This window comes from Enhydra lutris, unplaced genomic scaffold (genome assembly GCF_002288905.1).
Source record: "Enhydra lutris kenyoni isolate GAN:26980312 unplaced genomic scaffold, ASM228890v2 scaffoldscaffold16, whole genome shotgun sequence".
Lineage (NCBI taxonomy): Eukaryota > Metazoa > Chordata > Mammalia > Carnivora > Mustelidae > Enhydra > Enhydra lutris.
Window position 1 is genome coordinate 29,727,433 of NW_019154100.1, and position 24,303 is coordinate 29,751,735.

General features: G+C 39.7%; 1 protein-coding gene across 1 annotated transcript in view; it reads left to right on the top strand.

Annotated features, from left to right (window-relative positions):
- LOC111147361 (pleckstrin homology domain containing A8) overlaps positions 1-24,303 on the top strand; it is a 55,335-nt gene that overhangs the window by 377 nt on the left and 30,655 nt on the right. Inside the window, exons 2-6 of the mRNA XM_022503361.1 lie at positions 16,858-16,974; positions 17,942-18,097; positions 19,480-19,604; positions 22,293-22,451; positions 23,456-23,496. Of these exons, the coding sequence (XP_022359069.1) occupies positions 16,858-16,974; positions 17,942-18,097; positions 19,480-19,604; positions 22,293-22,451; positions 23,456-23,496 (598 nt within the window). The remainder of the gene's footprint in view (positions 1-16,857; positions 16,975-17,941; positions 18,098-19,479; positions 19,605-22,292; positions 22,452-23,455; positions 23,497-24,303) is intronic.

Below are 24,303 nucleotides of genomic sequence, written 5' to 3' on the forward strand. Positions count from 1 at the left end.
GGGCGGCGTCGGGACGCGAGTCCTGGGGGTCGGGGTCATGGTCCCTCCTGAAACCAGAGAGGCCTGCGTGGGCCGGGAGTATTTACCCAAAGGTATTCTCACAGGACCGTGTCACCCATGCTGTTCGGACACAGACCTCTGTTGGGGCTCGATGAGGGCCTTGGCTGTCCTTTCGCTTCAGGAGAAGCTATGAAATACTGAGCTTTGGGGTGACTTGAAAGGCAGGATGCCCTCGGTGTCAGCGGGAGGGGGCCGCTGCCTTCCGCAGTGGGGTGTTCTGGGAGTCTGTCGAATTCTGGCCAAGGAGCTGGTCTCGCCCGGCCAACAGATAGGTTGGAAGGTTTCAAATGAATGCCGAAGGTGAGCTGGAATTCCGGAGGTAAAAGGTCCTTTTTTCAAACAAAGTTCCCAGTGCAAACACTTTCCTTCTGTCACCTTCGGAATCAGCTGGGCGGACCAAGGTATCAATAGTGCCATCTCAACAGTTTGAACGCTCCAAAGTATGTACACGGTTTTTGCTTTTCTCATTGAGCATTCTTTTTGTTTTACAGACTCACAAATTACCACAAAATGAAACAGTAGCAACTGTTTTGTTGCACTGCTGAGCAGAATGGCTTAAAATGCTGAGCAGAATGGCTTTCCCATGTGTGGAAGTACTTTATTTCGTATCTTGGAAGGTCATAACTATTCTCCAACTGTGAATATGATTCAGAACTAGCATTTTTTTTTCTTTTCATTTGTGCAACCGATGTTTAATAAAAGTCTTCTGCTTGCTGGAAACTTGTGTTACTCACCTTTTGGGAACTAAACTTTGTTGTGGAAAATGAGCTGGACACTTATTAATTTTAATAGCACTGTATTTGAAACCAAAGGTATTTCCAGTATCTCTTATGGTGGGAGAAATATATTGTCCCACTCTTTCTTTGATAGAACAGTTTTTTAAACGTTGTAGTGTGCTGATGCTCTAGGGTGGTTTAAGGACTGATGTGTCTGGGAGGATCAGTTGGCATAATGACTTTGATGAGGTTACGTAGCACAGCCAAAAGTGCACCTGTTGGGTGTACCCAGAATCTCTTTCTTATGCAAACTATGGTTAGGAGTGAGTCCTGTTTATTTTTCTAATAATCATTAGTAGAGGCTGAGTGAGGAGAAGTGTTAGAAAATCTTGCCTTTGCTTTTGAGGACTTTCTTTGATGTCAGATGATTAAACTAGATGTGGATAACTTGTGGCTGGACTTTGGTGAATGTCCAATGCTGGTTAACACTCTTGTAAGATAAAGGGAACATGCTTGATCAGGTAATTTTCCTTTGAGGTATCTCCAATTCCTGAGATGTATGGCTCTTATGTCCTAAAGTAATTTTAGTTCCTGGTCTTTCACTCCTTTCCATCACACTTGCTTTTTAACTTTTTTTCTTTCATCCTGAATACTCATCTTTCTTTTCTTCTACCTCCTCTCCACCCCCCCCCTTTTTTTTTTTTTTTTTTGCTTCACCTTTCTTCCTCTCCTCATTTATCTGGAAAGGTTAATCTCTGGGTACAGTACCTGCTTCCTGTTGTGAAATGCCACTTTTACCACTACCCCCCAACTGTTGTTATGTATCTTTCAATAAATTGAAATTCCTCTAGAAGGATCTTTTGGAATCTTTATCATGTGATGCTTGTACCATCTGTCCTGTTGGAAAAGTCTTTTTTTTTTTTTCCTGCCCCAAGCAAATTCTGCGAGTGTGCCAGGGTGGAAGCCCTAAAAAAAGGGGGCTGGAGCCATTGCCAAAGGGAACTGTCCTTATATCATGCTGCTTGTTCCCTTGAATCAGGTGCCTCCTCATTGTGGTCACACTGTTCATAGAACCCCATCACACCGCTGGGTACTTTTCCTTTTACAGTTATGTTTCAGCACATTGTCTTTCATCAGGACATCAATTTACTTCGGAAAGGAGCAGTATAGCCTAGGAGGAACAAATGCATTCTTGTTTCTTCCACCCTCCTATGTGAGTTAGTCTCCCAAAAGAGCATAGTGTGACTGTTGTTGTTGTTTTTAAGATTCTGTTCATTCATTTGATAGAGAGAGCGCACAAGCAAAGGGAGCAGGAGAGAGAGAAGCCGGCTAGTACTGAGCAGGAAGCCTGGCATGGGGTGCGACACAGGGCTTTATTCCAGGCCCCTGGGATCATGACCTGAGCCACACAGGCACCCCATGAAGCTTGTTTTTAAAAGTAATATTTTGTCTTAAGGTTTTGCATGTAGTAATTTTAAAATACATATAATCTGAACTCCAGTTTTTGTTCATTCTGAATTTTTCTCTAAATCATACCTGCTTGTGGAATTTTGTCATGCCCACAGCTTGATATGGAAACCTTTTGTCAAAGTTGAGTGGACCAGTTAAGAAATCAGTTTATTCGCTGATCCTTTGACTACTTGGAGGACATTGTTAATTTCATTCAGCACCTGTGGTGTCCTGGGCACTGTGTTAACTACAGGGCAAGCAACACTGAGTAAGAGACACAATCCTTGCCTTCCTTGAGCTTATAGGGAGAGAGACATTCGTTGAATAAGTACTTAGAAGCATGTTCCAAGCGTGTGTGATTTGGGGGAAGGTGAAGGAGAAAAGCTAGTCTGTGTCATTGGGGAAGGCTTCTCTGAAGAAAAAGTATAAGCAGAGCCTGAAGGATAAATAGAAGCTAGTTAGCAAGACCAAGGCAGAGCTGCAACTGGAGGTTGTGAAGAATTTTTAGCTACAGGGAATGTCTGTATGAAGGCCCCAAAGCAGCACAGAGATAGGCAAGTGAGGAAAGGAAAGAAGACCCACATGGCTGCAGAGTTTAGAGTGAGGCTAGGGTTCCAGCAAGGCTGCAGGAGTCTGTAGGAAGCTCCACAGGCCCCTGCAGGGCCTCTTATGCTGGTTTGAACACTGTGGAGTGGTTGGAGTGTGTGAAAGAGAGAGAGATGATGATGAGATTGTTTAAAAGCTTACTTTGATTGCATTTATTGTATTTTGCTAAATACTGTATTTTGTGAGTTTCTCTTGCCTCTTGAGATAAACTGGTAGGTATCAATTACTGGAAGTTGGAAGCATCATCAAGCCCTGAGAATAACATCTAAATTGTTTGCATGAGTATAGTGCTAAACTACAGAAATAGAAGCAGTCCCTTTTCCTAGTATGCTAGGTATTATATTCAGGTACCCTGTGCTCCTTAAAAGGAAAATGGAAAAAAAAAAAAAAAAAAAAAAAAAGAAGAGCGAGAGAAAGTGAGAGCTTATGTGTATTTTCTTCTTCAACAGCCCTAAACCATCCCACTTTTTAAGCATCAGAACATTGGACTTTCTGGGAGTTAGTGTCAAGTCCTCTCTTCAACTATTAGATTAAACCTGGAATAAAGAGGAAATGGATCAGACATTTCACAAGCACCTGTACTGTGTGAGATGCTGAGCTAAGCATTGTATGTTTGTTATTTGTATCTTTCATGCCCTAAAAGTTGGTCAAGGAATATTACATATGCTCAGTTGTAAATGAATGCTCTACAGTAGAGCTCTAGTTGAGGAGTCCGCTGATACCAGCTCTGTCCCTGCCAGCTTCAGAGTCGCTTTTCCATTCTGAGCTTAGCATCTTCCTCTGTAAAAATGATGAGATTTACCAGTTAAAAATTATAAAAATAGTAAAAGACTCAATAATGTTCCAGGCATTATTCTAAACATTTTACATGGATTAACTCATTTAATCTCCATGGCAATTTTAAGGAGCAGTTGCCTTTATTATTCCCATTTTCCAGATGAAGATACTGAGACACAGAAAGGTGAAGGAACTGGCCCAAGGTCACACAGTTAGTAAGTGGCTTCAGAGTCATTGCTCCATTACATAATACTTTGAAAGGTCCTTCCTGCTTGATCATTATATAATTCTAGCTGATTCATAATGCACCTATATTTAAAGTATGTTGACCTAGAATAGCAGACTCTATTTGGGGGTAGGAGGAAGAGAGGAGCTCAGGAGTGAGGAAGACTTTGCTCAGCGTTGTGCATATGTTTTGTCACAAGGAAATTTTCTGAGCTGTGCTGTGAGCATTCTGCTTTGCAGTTTTAGGTCCCTTTCCTGCTCACTCAGCAAACAGGAACACTGTTGCCCTGAGCGCTATCCACTACAGACTTCATGGGCCCAACCAGCAGGTTAGGGCACAAGCATATGCAGTACTGCTTTCCAAAAATAACAAAAACTTGCATCATGCTGACCAGATGGTTGTCTGAGGAGGTGCTATAATTTTGCTTACTACCTCCCAAACCCAGGTGGAGGAAGGTTACTCTTGCCCATATATGTCTGTGCTGTATAGACAGTGCCAAGAACTAGAATGTGAGTGATCCAGAGTAAGATTTTCATGGTCTCATAACCACTGGTCAGCATCTTTTTGTTGTTGTTTTAACATCTTTATTGAGATGATGATTCACTTATCGTAAATTTCACCATTTAAAGTATACTAGTTAATAGTTTTTAGTGCATTTACTGAGTGCAACCATCACCACAATTTTGAAACATTTGCATTATCCCCAAAAGAAACCCAGTTAGCAATCATTCCCACCCTACCCCTTCTTCTCTTTGACAACCACTAATCTTATGTCTGTTAAACTTGTGTATTCTAAATGTTTCATATAAAGGGAACCATATATTATGTGGTCTTTTGTGACTGACTTCTTTTTTGGGGGGGGCTTATGAATTTATAACATGCATCAGTACTTCATTTCTTTTTATTACAAATAATATTCCAATGTACTGATATAACATTATTTTGTTTATCTGTTTATCTGTTCATCAATTCAAAATTTGAGTTGCTCTATTTGTTTTGATTATTATGAGTAAAGGTGCTGTGAATATTTGTGTCAAGTTTTTGTGTGGACATGTTTTCATTTCTCCTGAATATAAACCTAGGAGTCCAATTGCTGGGTCCTACAGTAACTCCGTTGAATAGTTTGGGGGAACTACCAAGCTCTTTACCAAACTGGCTGTTCCATTTTACATTCTTAACAGTAATGAAAGAATGTTTTTCTCTTTCCACATTCTCACCAACATTCATTATTATCTACCTTTTTTATCTATCCATTCCAGTGAGTGTGAAGTGGTATCTCCTTGTGGTTTTGATTTCTGTTTCTCTGATGACTAAGGAAGTTGATCATCTTTTCATGTGCTTATGAGCCATTTGTATATCTTCTTTGGAGAAATGTCTATTTACTGCCTTTGCCCACTTGTTGACAGAGTTATTTTGCTATTATAGAATTGTAATACAGGTTCCTTATCAAATATATGACTTGCAAGTATTTTTCCTGTTCTGTAGATTACCTCTTACTTTCTTAATGGTATCATTTACAGCACAAAAGTTTTTAATTTTGATGCCCAGTTTATCAGTTTTTTTCTTTTATTGCTTGTGCTTTTACTGTCGTATCTTAAGAAACTATTGTCTAACCTAACCCAAAGTCATGAAGATTTACTCCTGTTTTTTTTCTAAGTTTTTATAGTTTGAGCTCCTACATATAGGTCTGTGGTCCATTTTGTGTATGGTATGAGAGTTAAGGGTCCCCTTTATTCTTCACATTCTCTGTGGTATCCAGTGTTCAACTCTTTTTTCATAATTTCAGTGATGGGATCATGGGCTAGTATATTTGAATGTTTTAAATGCAAAGGTTTGAAGTCGGAAGCCCTGAATTCAAAGTTCCGCTTGGCTACTTACTAGTGCTGACACCTTGAGCAAGTTACTTAATCTCCCTGAGCCTTGGTTTTAAGATGACAGCAAGAATAATAGCCATATTAGATCTATTATGAAGATGAGATGGGTAACATTATACAAACCTGCCTGGTACATAGTTTGCTTGCTATTAGGTTAATTTGACAACTGTTTGATTAACGATGCCAGAAAAATTCAGTTGTTAATTTTATCTGTGTGCAAACTCTGACTCCTCATGGCTTCTGAGAATATTTGTATCCTGAATTCTTTAAATCTTCCTTTTGGGAGTTGGAATGGTATAATTTATAAAGGAAGATATTCAAATGAACCCTCAGAATCTTGAAATTGATGGAATTGACTCTGTAGTCCTATGACTGTCATTCTTTTTAATGAATGCTGATTACAGATCCAGTAATTTTGTGTATTACTGTACTTTTGCTTCTAGCAAAAATTAATAATCTGGTAAGGAACATAAGAGATGTTAGACCATTGCCTCATTGGCACTCCATCAAAAGCAGTACCAATCTTTCCCTTGATTCTCATGTGTGTTGTATTTGGGGATGTTAGGGGTGTATGACTGTGGAATCTTATGTCTGTAGACTGAAGAGGTTTGGGGACCATTTTTCTCAGATTATACTCTCAGCGTTTAATCTCTGCCATTTCCTGTTACCATTACTTTCATATTATTCAGAATTGAGCAAAAGATAGTTGAATTCCATTAGGAATAGATTTAAGACAGCTAAGAAAACGGGCAATGGAGCTCAGTTATACACAAGACAGATGAATGAGACAATGGGGAGGGTTAGTCCAAGAAAAATACCATGGTGCTTGGGTGTTTCTCTCCTTAGATCTATTTTCAAGTTTGTGGAGGGTATAACAGTACCAGGAGAGATGGAAAAATGGCTGACTTAAAGTGTTAGCCAGAGAGGAAACAAAATATCATTTGCTTGAGAATCTATTCCATGCCCTTTAGGTAGAATTGTTCTTGTGTAATCCAAGGCAAGGATAGCTCTGTCTTGGTTTTTAAATACCTGAGGAATGGTTTCAACAATCTACTTTTTAACACAGTCTAATAGCCCCCAGTCAGTCAATCATTCATTCACTAAGAATGAATGAAACAATAAGTATCAGCTTCTTACTAGACCCTGTGTGTGTGTTAGGGATACTGTTTTGAATAAGACATGATCTGTTCTCAAGGAGATCATAGTGTAGTGGATATCCCTCTTAACTATGAAAAATGCCTTTCTAAATTCATGATTTTGACCCTTAAACCTTTACATGGTTGTTTCAAGGCTGTGGCTTGACAAGGCTTAGAAGAACCACATTGCATATCACTGATTCCTAGGTGTAGTTAGCTGTTAACTATCAGCCTGTGTCTTTACTGGAATTTTAAAGGCAAATTTGGGGCAACCTTGACAGGCTGGAATGTTAAAGTCTTTGGTTGTCCAAGTTGACATCACACATGTCCTTTTGCTTTTCTGCCTCTACTGGCCAATATATGCAGCTTGGATGGAGACCAGCCCTTCATCTTCTGAGGCCCATGTAAGCAGCCAGAAATGATACAGGGAAGAAAGAATATGAGTAAGGTATAAAACTGGTCCAAGGAGATAGGCATACCTTTGTTAAGAAAAATGTAGGAATCCTAAAAAGAAGGGAGGGAGGAAGAAAGAAAGGCAGAGGGGAGGGAGGGAGGGAGGAAAGGGATGGGAAAAGAAAGGAAAATGTAGGAATCCTTTTTCAGAAGTGGTCAGGGAAGACTTCATGGAAGAGGTGGGACCAACAGATGGGTGGAATTGACCTGGGCAGAAGGGAAAGGTGAGGGAACAGAAGTGACTCTCAGTAAGGAAACCAGCAGTACTAAAAAGGAGAGTTCTGTCCTGAGAGCAGGAGGAAATACTGGGGTGTTGTTGGGTTAAGCCAAATCAACCCTGATAGTTTTTAATTGGTAGGGAGTTACTTGGAGTTTCTCAATAGGAAGGAAGAACAGGTAAAAACAATACGTAAGGAAGATTTAGCTGGCTAAAACATAATAAGGAAGGAGGGAAAGTTGAAATACAGGACAAGATGATGATGGAAGGGAAAAGGGAGGCAGTATCCTCCATTTCACAGATGAATAAACCAAGGCTTTTTTTTTTTTTTTAAAGATTTTATTTATTTATTTGACAGAGAGAGATCACAAGCAGGCAGAGAGGCAGGTAGAGAGAGAGGAGGAAGCAGGCTCCCTGCTGAGCAGAGAGCCCCATGAGGGGCTCGATCCCAGGACCCTGAGATCATGACCTGAGTCGAAGGCAGCGGCTTAACCCACTGAGCCCCCCAGGCGCCCCTAAACCAAGGCTTTTAAGATAAATAATTAACTTAGAATCACACAGTATGGGGCACCTGAGTGGCATAGTTGGTTGAGTGTTCAGCTCTTGATTTCGGCTCAGATCTGATCTAAGGGTCGTGAGATCGAGCTCTGTGTCCAGCTCTGCACTCAGCAAGAAGTCTGCTCAGGTTTCTCTCTCTCTCTCTCCCTCAAATAAGTAAATCTTAAAAAAAAAAAAAAAAGAAAGAAAGAAAGAAAAGAGAAGAATTTGCACAGCAAATAAGTCTTGAGCCAGGTCTGCCTGACTTCATGTCCTTCCCATGATTTTATGGCATATGCCTCAGCATGGGCATGGTATAATGTTGAAGCCAAGAGTGAAAATGAGGGCAGTTGGGAAAGACTTAGAGACTGAACTGGAGGGATGGGGCAGAAGTGGCCCTCAGACTTGGAGCTAGGATAGTAAGAGGATGCTGGGCTTGTTAAAAGTGACGTCAGAAGAAAGATGACATGTTAAACCTTAGCTATTCTGTTTAGTCCACCTCTTTCATTTATAAATGGGAAAATAATGCCCAGAGGAATTAAGTAATATGCTCAAGATGACACATCTAGATGTTATGAGTCTGAACTTAAACCAGTTTCCTGACTATTTTCTTGATTAAGGTGATGGTAGGACATGTATCAGAAGCATTGCCTAGAACAAGTAAATATAACAAATACACGGTTCGATAGCCCAAAGCACACAGCAGAGGTAACTTACAGCAGGCTCAACAGAAGAGAATATCATTTGTATGATATACTGTAATTATAGGCTCCTCACCATTTGCATGCCTGACTCCCCAGTAGACTATTACTCTTTGAAGTCTGAGATCTTCTTTTCTCTAAATCTCTAAGCCTGGCAAATTATAAGTGCTCAAAAAATGCTTTGTGAATTAATTAATGGTAAATTGAGGAACCTATAATTTAGTTAATGCTTGGTTATTTTCTTTACTATTAGGGATGTCTCTTCTTCCCTTCTTCCCAGCTGCAACAAAGTCTTATGACTTATGACTTTGACTTCCCAGCTGCAACAAAGTCTTATGACCTGGCAGAGGAGCCCACAGCCTTCTTATCCACTGTCCTGTCTGAAGCTCCCAGAGGGAAGCCAGGTTTGAGGGGAGGGTTCTGATGAGATGGAATATGGCTGAGCACCCACCACTGGACATGGGAAACACCAAAACTGTAGAGGTCAGGGGTTAATAACTGCTTTCCTTCAATGTAAAAATGGTAGGTTTTCTCACCTTTAACATATCTATAGAACATCCCTAATATACTGTATTGTAACCATCATATAATATGTATGGATTATGAATACAGCAACCATAATTTATGGTGAATAAATTAAGTCTTGACTCACCATTTCAGAAAGATTGGTTACTCCTATAAAGACATTTCGTCTGCCTTTATTTTCTTGACATTAGCTATTTCTCTTGAAGTAGATTCTGCAAAAGAATTGACTTTCCTATTACTTTGACTTAAGATAGAGGTTTATGGGTTTTGAAAGCTGAAAGAGACTGTTAGACTCATTCTGTAATTCTGTAGAAAAGGAAATTAAAGCTGAAAGAAGTTAGAGATGCATTCAGCCTTTTTGCTTCTTTGCTGTTCCTGTTTGATTATGGTCACTAGTGTTTACCCCTTATGATTGATGAAAAAGCACCTTTCATTAATTTTTTTTTCTTTATACTTAGCTTAATTTCCTTTTTTTCTTTTTTAAAGATTTTATTTATTTGAGAGTAGTGAACAAGAGAGAGAGCAGAGCAGAGGTAGAGGAAGAGGAAATCGACTCCCCACTGAGCAGGGAGCCAGACACGGGGCTGGGTCCCAGGACCCTGGGATCATGACCTGAGTGGAAAACAGATGCTTAACTGACTGAGCCACCCAGGCGCCCCTTAGCTTAATTTTCTGTAAGAGATTTAAATAGCCCCTTCTTCTGTTTTTCTGCTTTTCTGTACAGCAGCATTTCGTTATGGATTTTTAGAAATTTGCAACATGTTATTTTTTTTTATTTGATTTTTTTCCTGTTAGGCAATAATACTGTAAACTTTTGGTTTCCCGTAACACCTAATTGGCAGAAGTTCTGAAGAAACTATGGTGGGTTTATAGGCAGAGTGCTGTACCTTAGCATGAGGTTGACATCTCACTTAGTGGGTTTCCTACTAGTCCTGTTTAAGAGTGTTGTTATTGGGCTAAGATGGAGTAAGCTCACTGTAGCCTCTTTCCCACTGAGTACAACTTAAAACAAAACAATGTACTCATGCAACTACGTGAGAACTCTGAAAAGTAAATAATAGCAAGCAGACCGGGGAGGGAAGCAAAACCACTACCATGGTAAAGGTGAATACTCTTGAAACAAATGGAAATGTATAGATTCTTAGCAGAGAAATATAAAATACTGAAAAGGACTAAATGGACATTTTAGAACTAAAAAGTATAATATAATTTTTAAAAATCAATCAGTAGATGGGCTCAGTAGAATATAGATGACACAGAAAAGAAACAGTAAGCTTGAGGATAAGTCAATAGAAATTATCCAGTCTTAAGAACAGAAAAAAAAAATTGGTATAACTGAAAGGAAAAGTAAATCCACAATTATCTTTGGAAACTTCAACATTCTTCTCTTAGTAATCCATAGAACAAGTAGACAGTAAATCATCCAAAGATACAGAAGATCTGAACGCTCTCTACCAACTTGACCTAACTGACGTTTGTAGAGTAATCCTTCAAACAGCAGCTGAATACTGTATTTTTTTCCCTTTGTAAAAAGATTTATTTATATATTTGAGAGAGAAAGTGAGCATGAGCAGGGGGAGGGGCAGGGGGAGGAGCAGAGGGAGAAGCAGCCCACCCTCTGAGCTGGGAGCCGAACCTGGGGCTGGATCCCAGGACCTTGGGACCATGACACCAGCTGAAGGCAGACACTCCACCGACTGAGCCACCCAGGCACCCCTCCTGCATTTTTTTTGTTCAAATGCATGTGGAACATTCACTAAGATCAGTCATGTTCTGGGCTACAGTAGAAACTGTGCCCAATTGAAAAGAATGCCCTTGTCTTTAACAGAAATAAACTAAAAATCAGTGACAGAAAGATGTGGGAAATCCCCAAATGTTAGGAAATTAAACAATATACTTCTGAGTAACCTGTGGGTCGAAGAGGAAGTCTCCCAAGAAAATTGTGAAATAGTTTCAACTTAAAATGAGGACACAACAGTGGTTGGCCAGGGATAAAATGTGGGAAGAGGGCTTGACCTCAGAGGGGCAGCACAAGGGAATTTTAAGGGGAAGATAATGGAATTTAACTGTATCTTTATTTTAAATTTTTAAATTTTTTAATTTCTTTTTAAGATTTTATTTATTTACTTGAGAGAGAGAGAGAGAGAGACAGTGAGAGAGAGCATGAGATGGGAGAAGGTCAAAGGGAGAAGCTGGCTCCATGTGGAGCTGGGAGCCCGATGCGGGACTGGATTCCAGGACTCTGGGATTATAACCGGAGCCAAAGGCAGTTGCTTAACCAACTGAGCCACCCACGCACCCTTTCTGTATCTTTATTTTGGTGGTTGTTCGAAGATTATGCATTTATTGAAACTCAGAACTGTTAACCAAAGAAGAAATTTCACTACATGTAAATTTTAAAATATTTTTAAGAATTTAAGTGTCAGGGTGCCTGGCTGGCTCAGTCAGTAGAGCATGTGACTCTTGATCTTAAGGTTGTGAGTTCAAGCCCTGTGCTGGGGATAGAGATTACTTAAAAATAAAATCTTGGCGGGGGTGGGGGGAGAAGGAAGTAAAGTGCCTTTTTAATGGAGTACCCTTTTTTTTTTCCTTTAGTGAAATGTTTGGATGAGTTACTTGTCACAAGGGTACTGAGTAAAAAAAAAAGAAGGCTACGATATTTTTTAGACATGAGTATGACTCACAAATAATCACTTTTTGGTTTGGATCTTTAAAGGAATAAGAACATCTCTAGAAATTCGGATTTTAAAATGGTAGTTGTGAAATAAAAAAGGAAGAAAATATAGTACAAATTAACATGAGCTATGCTATTTTAGATCCAAATATATGTACATTTTTATCAAGAAAATTATGCTCATTGAAAAAATACATATTGTTCAACAGTTAGTTGAGCTGAAAAAAGTGAATTTTGCAAACAGTTGCTATCAATTAAGTATAGACAGACATTGCACTATGTGAGAAAAGAACAAGCTGGTAACAGTTTGGGAATAATGATATTCAGATTTTCAATTTCTTTGAATAATGTTTTAAATTTTTTAGAGTATAAGTTTTATACTTCTTTTGTTGAGTTTATTCTTAGGTATCTTTTTCTCTTTGATGTTATTATAAAAGGAACTGTCTACTTTCATTTTCAGTTCATTGCAACTGTATTCTATCTTGCAATCTTGCTAAACTTATTTTAATAGTCTTTTTTATTGGACTCCTTAGGTTTATGCTTTGTTTTGTTTTGAAATATACAAGAGTGTCTTCAAATAGAGGTGGATTTGCTTCTTTCTTTCCAGTCTGAATTGCTTTTATTTCATTTTGAACCCTAATTGCCCTGGCTAGAACCTCCAATAATGTTGAATAGAAGTGGCAAGAGGAAGCATCCATATGTTGTCTCGGGAAAAGCATCCAGTCTTTTGTCATTAAGTATGACTGACTCTAGTTTGGGGTTTTGGGGTTTTTGGTTTTGCCTTTTTGGGGTTTTTTTGGGGGGGGGGGGGGGGGGCTTTATCAGGATGAAGATGTTCCCTTCTGTTCCTAGTTGGTTCAGAGTTTTTGTTATGAAAGGGTGTTAGATTTTGTCAAGTGCTTTTGCTTTTTCTACATTTAGTGAAGTTGATCATGTGATATTTAGTAATCTTTTTTTAGGGAAAAAACCAACTCAGACTTGAAGGGGGAAAAAAAGATATTTATTGGCTTACTTTTTTTTTTTTTTAAATCTCACTTAACTGAAAAGTTCAGTGGATATCTTATCTATGGTTATAACATGGCCTTATTGTGAATGTCAATCCAGATTTGCATCCTTTCCCTGCTTCCCTCAAATCCTCCTACACCGATTCCCTTCATGTGTGAATCATGTTTAGGTCTCTGGTGATGGCAGAATGACTGTTGGCAGCTCCAGGCAAACATCTTCAAGACCAAAGGAAAAAGAGAGTCTCCATTTCTTTCTGCCTTTGTCCAGACCCAGCAATAGTCCCAAGTTTATCTTTGGTTCACTTGCCTGTTGCAGAGTGTATCATTGAGGACAGGGGTTGTGAAGTGTCATTTAAGCCTGAATCACATGTCCCCCCTGGAGCTGGTCAGCCCCACCCAACTACATGGATAGAGTATGGAGAAGGAGATTTTTAGTAACAGAAATGTCACGGTTGCCAAAAATAAATATCCACTATACCTTCTGTAGTGAAATAATCCAGGATAATGTGAAGTGTGTGAAATTGGCATTTAAGTACTTTTATTTATTAAGTACTTTTATTCCCCTACCCCATCCTTGGCATCTCCCCTACCCCATCTTCTCCCTGGCAGGGCTAGCTTATATAAGCTAAAACTTTTCTCTGCTCATTTAAGTTTCTTGTCTAATCCTTCCAAGTGGGGGGTTTAGCTGATACCACATTCCATCTCCAATAGAGAATGGCTTCAAAAAGCAGTGGGGGGTTGGACAGGAAGATTAATCTAATGGTAATCTAAGAGAGCAGGGACTGGTTACACCCACAGTTTTCATCTGCTCTTTTGTTACCTTGAATATTTTATCATTTCCAAGTATGTTAGTGAGGGTTTTCTAGAAAAACAGATCCAATAGATACAGAATTGTATACGTATTACATGCATACATGTATATGTATGTATGCATATATCATACATGAAGGGTTTTATCAGAGGAGCTCTTGCAGTTATGTATGAGAAGTCCCATGATCTGCTCTAGGCAGGCTGGAGAACCAGGAAAGCTGGTGATGCAAATTCGGTGTGAGTTCAAGGGCCTGAGAATTGGAGTGGTGGATGGTATAAATCCTGATCTGGGTCTATAATCCAGAGAACCAGGAGCACCAGTGTCCTAAGGCAGGAGAAGATGGATGTCTCAGCTCAAAGAGAGAACAAATTCTCCATTTTTCTGCCTTTTGTTCTACTCAGGCCCTCGGTGGCTTGGATGGTGCCCACCTGCAATGGGAGGGCAGTCTTTACACAGTCTACTGATGCAAATGCTGATCTCTGCCACTGACACCCTCACAGACAGAACCAGAAACAGCATTTTATCAGCTGCCTGGGCACCCCTCAGTCCACCAAGTTGACACATAAAATTAACTATGACAACAGTCAAGGTAACCGCAAATTAATTTAAAGCAGGAAATGGATTGATGGCCTCTTCATTCTTGCCTCTTTTCTCATACAGTTATTAGTGAGCTGTATCTGCGTGTCCCAGTCCCACTCCAGACTCTCCATTTCTCTACCTGTAAATTTCATATAATGGGAATGAGACTTCTGTGGTCTCTTAATGTGCCTTCTGAAAAATCCAGTAACTTTATGCTTTAAAGAAAAGTTATTCCTGGTCATGGTTTTTATAGTTACAAACTATAGGATAAAATAATGATATGTAGAACTTCTCCTGGTATAATTATAACTTCTAGGTAAATGTAGAACCTATTACAGGGAAGGTGGTGTTTCAGTTGCTATTACAGTTTACCAGCTACTTTCAAGACTTAACTGCAGCTGTGCTTCTCATGTGTGTGTGTGGGGGGGGGGCTGTTTAATTTTTTTCAGATTACTGTAAGATAAACCTAGTTTAGGGCCACATTTTTTCAATTTGTAGATTTTTTTTACATTTTAACAACTGAAGTTGGGAAGCATCTTAGAATCAGCACCATGTCATTACTTAATGGGCAGGTATTTTTTCTTGCGTTACATAAAATAATGGTATGTCTTAAAATTGATGGTGTGTGATTAATTTTCTGTGTCAGTTTTCCTGTGCCTTGGGGTGCCTAGACGTTTGGCCAGATATCTTTCTGGGTGTGTCTATGAGGGTATTTCTGGATGGGATTGGCATTTGAATTGGTAGATTGCCTTTCCTAATAATGAGTGAGTCTCATCCAAACAGTCAAAGACCTATACAGAATAAAAAAGTTAAGAAAGAGGAAACTCCTCCTGCCTGACTACGCTGGGACTTTGGTCTTTCCCTGCCTTCAGACCCGGACTGAAGGACAGATCTTCTTGGGTCTTAAGCCTCTTGATTTGTGTGAATCAGGCATCAGGTATCTGTACCTAAGCAGCCCCTAGGGTTGTGCTCAAAGCTCCTACAGGCCTCCTCTCTGTCTGACTCAGCCGCAGAAGAGTCTCATCGGAAAAATGTATCCCTAAAAGGGCTATAGCATTTCTGAGAAAGAAAAATATATATCTGACTGAGGACTGTGACAAGGCTTATGCAGAAATCGTCAGAGATGACATTTTAGAAAAGAAGATTCAGCTCAGGCAGTAGCTCAGAAGCAAGAATACAGAAAATAAGTTTGGTGTGTCTAGAATATAGATTGGCTAACAGCTCTAGATAAGATGTATATTTCAACCAAATATGGTTTGTCCCCTGAAATTCTCCAAAGTAAAAGTAGTTAGGACCTTGAATGTTTTAAGATTATTTCATTTCAGTGGATCAATACTAAGTAGTAAGTCAAAATTATCTTCTCCTAGGGCTCATATGCCCCTACACACAGGCTTATTAGCACTCTGTAACTCTGTGACATTGAAAGGGCTGTAGCCGGGGCACAGTGCAAGAGCCCCTGACTCAGTGGGGAGCCCACACAGACCAGCTTCAGCCACTCGCTGCTGACAGATTCCAAAGAGAGACAGACTGAGTGGTGGTGAAACAAGAAAATGATGTATTTCAGTGAGACCAACACCAACAAGTCAGCAGACTGACATCTCTAGGACAGTCTCCAAAGTGCTGAAAGTACTCTCGAGTTTATTTTTTTATTTTTTTAATTTATTTATTTTTAAAATGTATTTATTTTCATTAACATATATTATTTGTTTCATGGGTACAGGTCTGTGATTCATCAGTCTTACACAATTCACTCCTGGGTTTAGATAAGGAAAATGTGGGACAAATGTCAGTGGGTATGTATGCTGGGCAGTAAAGGTCAGGTCGATCACTGTCTTGGGGTTAATTGTGCAGGGTCTTGCTGAAGTCAGAGCAGTGGTTTTAATGCTTGAGGGAGTAGTTTCAGTTCCTATCAGGGAATGCTTTGCCTAAGTTAAGAGATAAGCGGCGAGAAGAACTTAATCAGGAAGCAGAGACTAAGGTCAAAATGGAGGTGGTTGAAGTCCTCTTTCAGAGCAGTGTGATGTTCTGCTTCATTTCGAAGTTTGGGTTAATTTTTCTTTTTTCTTTTTTTTTGGGGGGGGGTTAATTTTTCTTAACCAGAGGAGAGGAGAACAAGAGTGTGATAACAATGTTCAGGAAATAATAATCTTTTATCTTAAAAAAATTAAAAACTGGTCATTACTAGTACCATATTAAAGGTAAAGGAAATAAAAATCATCAGTAATCCTGTTAACTAGAGAACCATCACTATGTTCCTGATCTTTGCAGACTTCTACTATATATTATGTAACTAAAAATATATGCCCCTGTGGGTATTTGTTTTTAGTTTAAAAATGGGATCATGCATACAGGTATTTACTAAGCTACTTCTTTCCCTTAGACTTTCCTCTGGAATTTAAGCTCCTTGGAGGAGCTGGGACCCAGCCTCCTTTGTCAGGTCCCATTGTTGTGTCCTGGGAGGCAGCTCCCAGGTAGGCAGTAACTGAGACCGGGCTCTTTCTTCTATTTGCAGGTTGGCAGCCTCGGTGGTTCCTTCTCTGTGGGGGGATATTATCCTACTATGATTCTCCTGAAGATGCCTGGAAAGGTTGCAAAGGGAGCATCCAAATGGCGGTCTGTGAAATTCAAGGTGAGAAACCAAGACATTTGCAGGTTTTCTTTTTCTTTCTCCCATAAAATAAAAAAGCACTGGCCTCTGAGTGTCTCTCTCTGACGTTCTTATGGTAAAAGGTACATAGTGTTATGTCCCAAAGAAAGACTTGCAAATAAGACCTAAAACTGCAGCCAGTTTATACAAGGAGGTTGTTGAAGAAGTAGTTAAAATAAATGAGAGCAATGTACTTTACCACATATCTCGTGCTCATTTTTTAATCACTTGCTCACCTAAAGCCAGCAACTATGTGCAAAGCTTAATTAGTTTTTTTACTGCAGCGTCAAATGCTTCTGTGTTTAGATCAGGACGCAAGCACACACACCTTCTCACCACCGCTACATACTTAAAACAAGCAAACAGATAAAGACCTGCAAATAGCCTTTACTTCTTGGTTTGTGGACGTTTTGAGCCATGCTAAGAAGATGTGGCTCTGAAACAGATGAGAAGAGAAACAGATGAGAAGGGTATTTTGCAGCCAGATGGGAGGTGAAGGAGAGTGTGGTTTGCTTATTTCTTCTCCCAAAGGTCTCACACTTTTGTTCCAACTTGAGGAGGACAGTAGAAAAGGAAAAATAATTGTGTTCTTGATTGCTTTCCAGTAAACCCAAGAAGATACAGAGGCGCACCCTTACTTGCTGGCATGCAAACCTTTTTGGCCTCAGAGTGCTATTACTTTATACACACAAGCCGAAAGAGAGATTCTGTCTCTATTCTGATAAGGAGAATTGAGTGCTTCTTTTTTAGTCTTGGTGATATGTTGGAGCCAGCCAGGGCTTTTCCTCTTCATCAGCAGAGGCATCAAAAAAGAGATAAATAAACTAGGGGAGGTGGTAAGGGCTAGCTAGAATGACTTGTACCAGTTGAGCTCAAGAATTTGGGTGGGGTGGAGGCTACCCAGATAGGGCTCTTCTAGGTTTCTGACCTCCCTCTGCCTTGCTCCCAGTTCATTCTGTAGATAATACACGCATGGACCTGATAATCCCTGGGGAGCAGTATTTCTACCTGAAGGCCAGAAGTGTGGCTGAGAGACAGCGGTGGCTGGTAGCCCTGGGGTCAGCCAAGGCTTGCCTGACTGACAGCAGGACCCAGAAGGAAAAAGGTAAGTATCGATTGTCCTCTGGTCTGGAAACCTTGGGAATCTCCTCTGGCATCTCTGGGTTCTCATATTTGTTATCTTGCTTCTGACCATGTAGCCAGCTTTCTGTATCTTGCAAATGCCATATACCTCTGGAATTTAAACCACAGCTTGTATCTGACTCTTCTCTCTTAGCATATCATACTAGAGAGAGCACAGGCTTTGGAGCCAGACACAACTGGATTCAAATCATGGCTTTGTAAGTTACTAGCTTTTTGTCCTTGGCATAGGTTACTTAATCTCTCTAATCCTCAGCTTCCTCATATTTTAAAAAGAGGTAATAACCAGGGTTAGAAGGGTTGCCATGAGGATTAGTAATGATATGAACCTGTTTAGTACCCAGTCTGGCACAAAGTTGATCTTTGGTAAACAAGCCTGGGAGCAGGGTACTTTCTGCAGTAACACTCCACTCCCCGCCCCTTCCCTTAGGTGGGATGGATACTTAATTGTTAGGTTGCTACTGCTTAATGCTCATTAACTCAACATCATTAGGTCTCTGGAGAACCCTGGCACAACTTTTCTGTGTGGACGGGGGTGGGGTGGGGAGCGCCAGGGCTTACTGCCTGAGCCCTAGCATCACCTTCCCAGCCCCTGTCCCCGAAGAGATTGGCAGGGGACAGGGGCCTCTTTCTCATGACAGGTGTGGTAGATGTGCTTAACTCTTCAAGTAGACACAGGAAAATGGCCTCTTCAAACAACAAAATGGTTGTTTTTTAATGCTAAATTGGGAGCATATTCTAGACACTGTCAGCTTTGACTCAGATCAGGTTGTAACGTGTAGCTTTTTCATGGGGAAAAAAACAGAAGTGATAATGACCAGCTGAGCCCTCAGCGCCGGAGTAGCTGGAGCACTGTGCTAATGAGGGAGCAGCAGGTGCACTGACGGCGTCATTAGTCTTGATGGGTGGCATGCTGGACCAGTTCTGTGAATCAACGAGCCATCTTTTTAGTGATAATTGCACGTTACAGAGCAGTTTCAGTTTTGGGTACTGTTAACAGGTAGATGGCTATGACCCCATTTTACAGATAGTGAAAACTGTGCAGCAGATGAACCCTTGACTCTGCTACCAGTTCTGACATGAGGGTTTGAAAAGTATGCTGTATCCTTCTTCCCATACTGGTGATCATTCAGTGTGTTGGCCCAAGAAATAATATAGATTACAAAAGACCAGGCATCTCCTTTTTCTGTTTTTCTTGCCCCCATTATCTTCATATTTATTTTATCTGTAACCCATACCATAAACATCTGACTTTACATACAGGTTATAACTTCCACTCTATGGTATGCTCACTAGTCAATTACTTATTCATCCTGATAATTATATTATCATCATTTTGTTATTTAGAGTTTGCTGAAAACACTGAAAACTTGAAAACCAAAATGTCGGAACTAAGACTGTACTGTGACCTCCTTGTTCAGCAAGTGGATAAAACAAAAGAAGTGACCACAACTGGTGTGTCCAATTCTGAGGTAAAATACTACTTGTCTTAGTGACAGGAAAAGTAGCACCAGATGTTGCTTACAGGTATTGATTACTCTCACACAGTCCTTGACTATTTTAGAACTTACTATTTTTTGGAGGAAAAAAGTAACAAAATTCAACAAAGAGAAGAAATGTGTGCATTTCAGCATACGGAAGCATATACTTTTCCTTCATGGAATGAAGTCAGGATTAATTAGTTGGTAACATTTGGAACCTTTAACATTGGTGCCACTAGCCTAGCTGATGTACTAAAATATGTTTTTCCCCACTTTGCATCACTTTATAAATACAGCCTTACCTTTCTAGCACAGCTACTTCTATAGGTGTGGCTACTAACATATCAACATACCAACATCATGTCTATCAATAATGTGTACCTGTCATCTTTGATGAGACTGTAACAAGATTTTATTTTATTTACTTATTTATTTTTTAAGTGAGTTCTATACCCAACATGGAGCTTGAACTCACCACCCAGAGATCAAGAATTGCATGCTGGGGCGCCTGGGTGGCAGAGTGGGTTAAAGCCTCTGCCTTCAGGTCAGGTCATGATCCCAGGGTTCTGGAATCGAGCCCCACATCAGGCTCTCTGCTCAGCAGGGAGCCTGCTTCCTCCTCTCTCTCTGCCTGCCTCTCTGCCTACTTGTGAACTAAGCCAGCCAGGCAACCCTGTAAAAGGCTTTTATTGGTGATATAGTAACTGTGCTTTAGTATAGACTAGAGCTTTCAAAGATGGAGACACAGCTTTTTTTTCTGCCCATTGTCAGTAAGGATTACAATTTTTAATGTTTATTTATAAAGTTGTCATTTACTCATCCTAATGTATTAAAAGATCTATCTGGTGTTAGGCTGTGTGTTGAATGGTTCGTACTACCCAGGGAGGTCTCTCTCTACTCTCAGAGTCGTTATAATCTGAGCAACAATGCTTACAAAATGAAGAATTGATAGATTCTAGTTAATGGTTTTAGTAGAAGAATATTATGCTGCTAATGATATATATGCTTTCAGATTTTCTTGTAAAGGTGATTTAACTCACTTTCATTCACTTCCTTTTGGGCTTTCTTAGTCATTCTTGTACACAACTGCCTGTTGTGTACAAGACAGTGTGGTCGGAGGCAGGAGGAGAGGGATACCAAAAAAACCTTTCAGTGCTGCTCTTGGGATGCTTATAGTTCAGAGCAGTGATTCTCAGCCCAGAGCAGTTTTGCCCCTTAGGAGAAATTTGCAGCATTTGCAGACATATTTTTGGTCAACACGACCGAAGGAGTGCTCTTGGCATCTAGTGTAGGGAGGCTAGGATGCTGCTTCACACCCTGCAGTGGGCAGGAGAGCTCACCCACCAACTTCCCCCACTCCGAAAATTAGCCCCCCCATGTCAGTCATATCACAGTAGAGCCCTGGCCTAACGGGGAAGGGAAAATGGGAACATAGCAAATTTTTAAAATTAACATATTATGTATTATTTGCTTCAGGGGTACAGGTCTGTGAATCATCAGTCTTACACAATTCACAGCACTCACCATAGCACATACCCTCCCCAGTGTCCATAACCCAACCACCCCATCTCTACCCCGCCAACACCCCAGCAACCCTCAGTTTGTTTCCTGAGATTAAGAATCTTATGGTTCATCTCCCTCTCTGATTTCATCTTGTCTCATTTTTCCCTGCTTTCCCCTTTGATCCTCTGTCTTGTTTCTCAAATTCCTCATATCAGTGAGATCATATGATAATTGTCTCTCTGATTGACTTATTTCACTTAGCATGAATACCCTGTAGTTCCATCCATGTCATTGCAGATGGCAATATTTCATTTTTTGATGGCTGCATAGTATTCCATTGTATGTATGTATGTTATGTATATATCTATATATATACACACATGCATACATACATACATACATACATATTACATCTTCTTTATCCATTCATCTGTTGATGGACATCTAGGTTCTTTCCATAGTTTGGCTATTGTGGACATTGTTGCTACAAACATTCGGGTGCACGTGCCCCTTCAGGTCAGTACAATTGTATCTTTAGAGTAAATACCCAATAGTGCAATTGCTGGGTCATAGGGTAGTTCTATTTTCAACTTTTTGAGGAACCTCCATACTGTTTGCTGATGTGAGGCTTAGCATGAACAACACCATCTTGGGCCCGGTCTTGTTTCATTTATACCATTAAGATGTGTTTACTGTACTCTGTAGTCAGGGTGTGACCTCAGTTTCCTGAACAACTTATTAATATCAATATTCAGAGGAAAAACACCTTGAACAAGTAAAATAGTGGGAGAAAAGGTGATTAGATACTCAAAAAGAATTCCAGTTGCTAAAAGCTCTTTAAGTCATCTGTACCAAAAGCCAAAAACCCATTCTGAAAGTAAATAATGAATGACTTATGGTTTCTAATTCTTCTATTCTAGAACCTCATTTTTACTCAGGCAATGGGAGACATTTTTCCATTGATTTCACTGATCTTTGGTCCATGTGATTCCCTATTTCATGTTAGTAGATAAAGTGGACTCAATATTTTCCTTTTGTAAATGATGTACATATTTGTCCAGCAAAATAGCTGGATACATTATTACTACATTGTGGATAAAAACCTCTACGGACATTCTGCCATCGGGCTTTTTCTTTTTTGGCAAGGTAAAGGAGTCTTTCTCTCTTGTTTCATAGGAAGGAATCGATGTGGGAACTCTGCTGAAATCAACCTGCAATACTTTTCTGAAGACTTTGGAAGAATGCATGCAGATAGCAAACGCAGCCTTCACCTCTGAGCTCCTCTATCGCACTCCCCCAGGTTCACCACAGCTGGCCGTGCTCAAGTCCAACAAGGTAAAGCCAGCTCAGCTTGGCAGCAGCAGGACATAATGAAAAGCTTAGAAGTTAAAAAGTGATGTAAGGAACCATGTTAATCATCACCCTTTGGTGATTGAGAAAGACATTTTTTTAGTGACCTTCCCTTGATGTCCACTTACAAATTTCTGCCCTCAGTCCTCCATATCCATTAATTTTTAGCAGTTTTATCACCTAAACCTGTCTTTGATGTAGCTAGTCTCTTTTTATCCTTCTTGTCCAGTGAATCTTGCCAAGATTTGTGGTGACCTTCTAACTAGTTACTTTCAGCCTAACCCTTCAAGGCAGCCAATGGTATTTGTGTTCATGAAGTATAAACTGGACCACTTTACCTAAACCTCTCAGTGCCTCCCTCATTGCCAAAGGTTAATGTCAAAACTTCCAGACCCCTAGCCTCTTACTCTGTCATTACCTGGCTTAACATACTAACTGCATATAGCTCCCCTGACATCTTCACACCATTTCCCAGTGCCAAGCATGCTGTTCTCATTTATCTTCCCCTCATTAGCACTTCCCCATCCTTCAGTATTTAATTTCCCCTCCCTGTATCCCTAAGTTGGGCTAGGAACACCTCTATGCATACCCCTGTTTTAGGGTTATTCTTATTGAAATTACCTTAAGGGTAGGAACCTCCATACTGTTTATCTTTATACTTTTAGTGTTTGAGACAATGCATCAGCATCTTTAATGAATATAACTAAAATTATGAGAAAGCCAACCACCAGGGGTTTGGCTATAGCAATTAGATCCTTAGAAGAGCCATCTTCCCTTTTCTTAGAAGTGTGGGTACACTTACTGGAAAAAATACAAAGGACTGGTTGAGATTAATGACTCCCTTCTTTTGGGAGAAATTGTTCCTGTTGAGTCGGGCAGTTATATTATGGTCATATTTACCACTTTGATATATGATGAAACTCTAAATATGCTCTGTTGAAGTTTAACATGAAGCTTTCATTTTTTTTTTTTTTTTGCTTCTTTTAAAGATGAAACATCCTATTATACCGATTCATAATTCATTGGAAAGGTACAGTAACTCTTTTGGTTTTTCTTCTTTCTAAAAACAAATAATATTTTATTGTTTGTTTAAAAAAAATATTTTGATCATGATTTGAGATAATACCAGAAGGAAACAGTATCTGATTTCCCTCTTGGGGGTGATCTTGAAGCAATGCAGACCTTTCACTCAGCACAGACTACCTGGGAAGATGTTTGCATTTTCCCCCAGGTATGGATGGGCCTGCCCACCACTGTAGTAACTTTTAATTGCTCTAGTGTGCTAAGGGTTGGGACCTCTTCTTTTGTGGAGGAGTCGGACATCGACTTAAATGTGCTTTTATCCAGAAAAGACAGTACTATTTTGTTTTATTTAAAAATAAAAATGTTAGGTAGCCTTACAGTTTAAAAAAGAACAACTTAATATCAAAATCTAAACTAGTTCTTCCTCTAATTGCTCCTTCAGTTTTAGAAAAAAGTACACATTTACATAGTTGTGTTCCTATTATTTGGGGTCTTTATTCAGTTAGTATTTTATATAACCATTCCTATATTTTGACATACTCCATATATTTGTCCTTTCAAATTATTATTTAACGTTTCAACTCTCTTTGTATATTATTGTTTGCTTTAGTATAAGGATTGTTCCAGTTTGGTTAACATTTTTACTTTGTTCTAAATATTTCTACTAGAAAAAATTGTAGACTTTTTTCTCATATTTCCTTAATAAATACCTACATTTTAAATTGCTAAGTTGAAATATGGCATTTCTTTAGGGAAAAAAATGCTTTTCCTGCAGTCACCATAGAGCTTGGATCCTTTCCCTTTGTTTTTATTA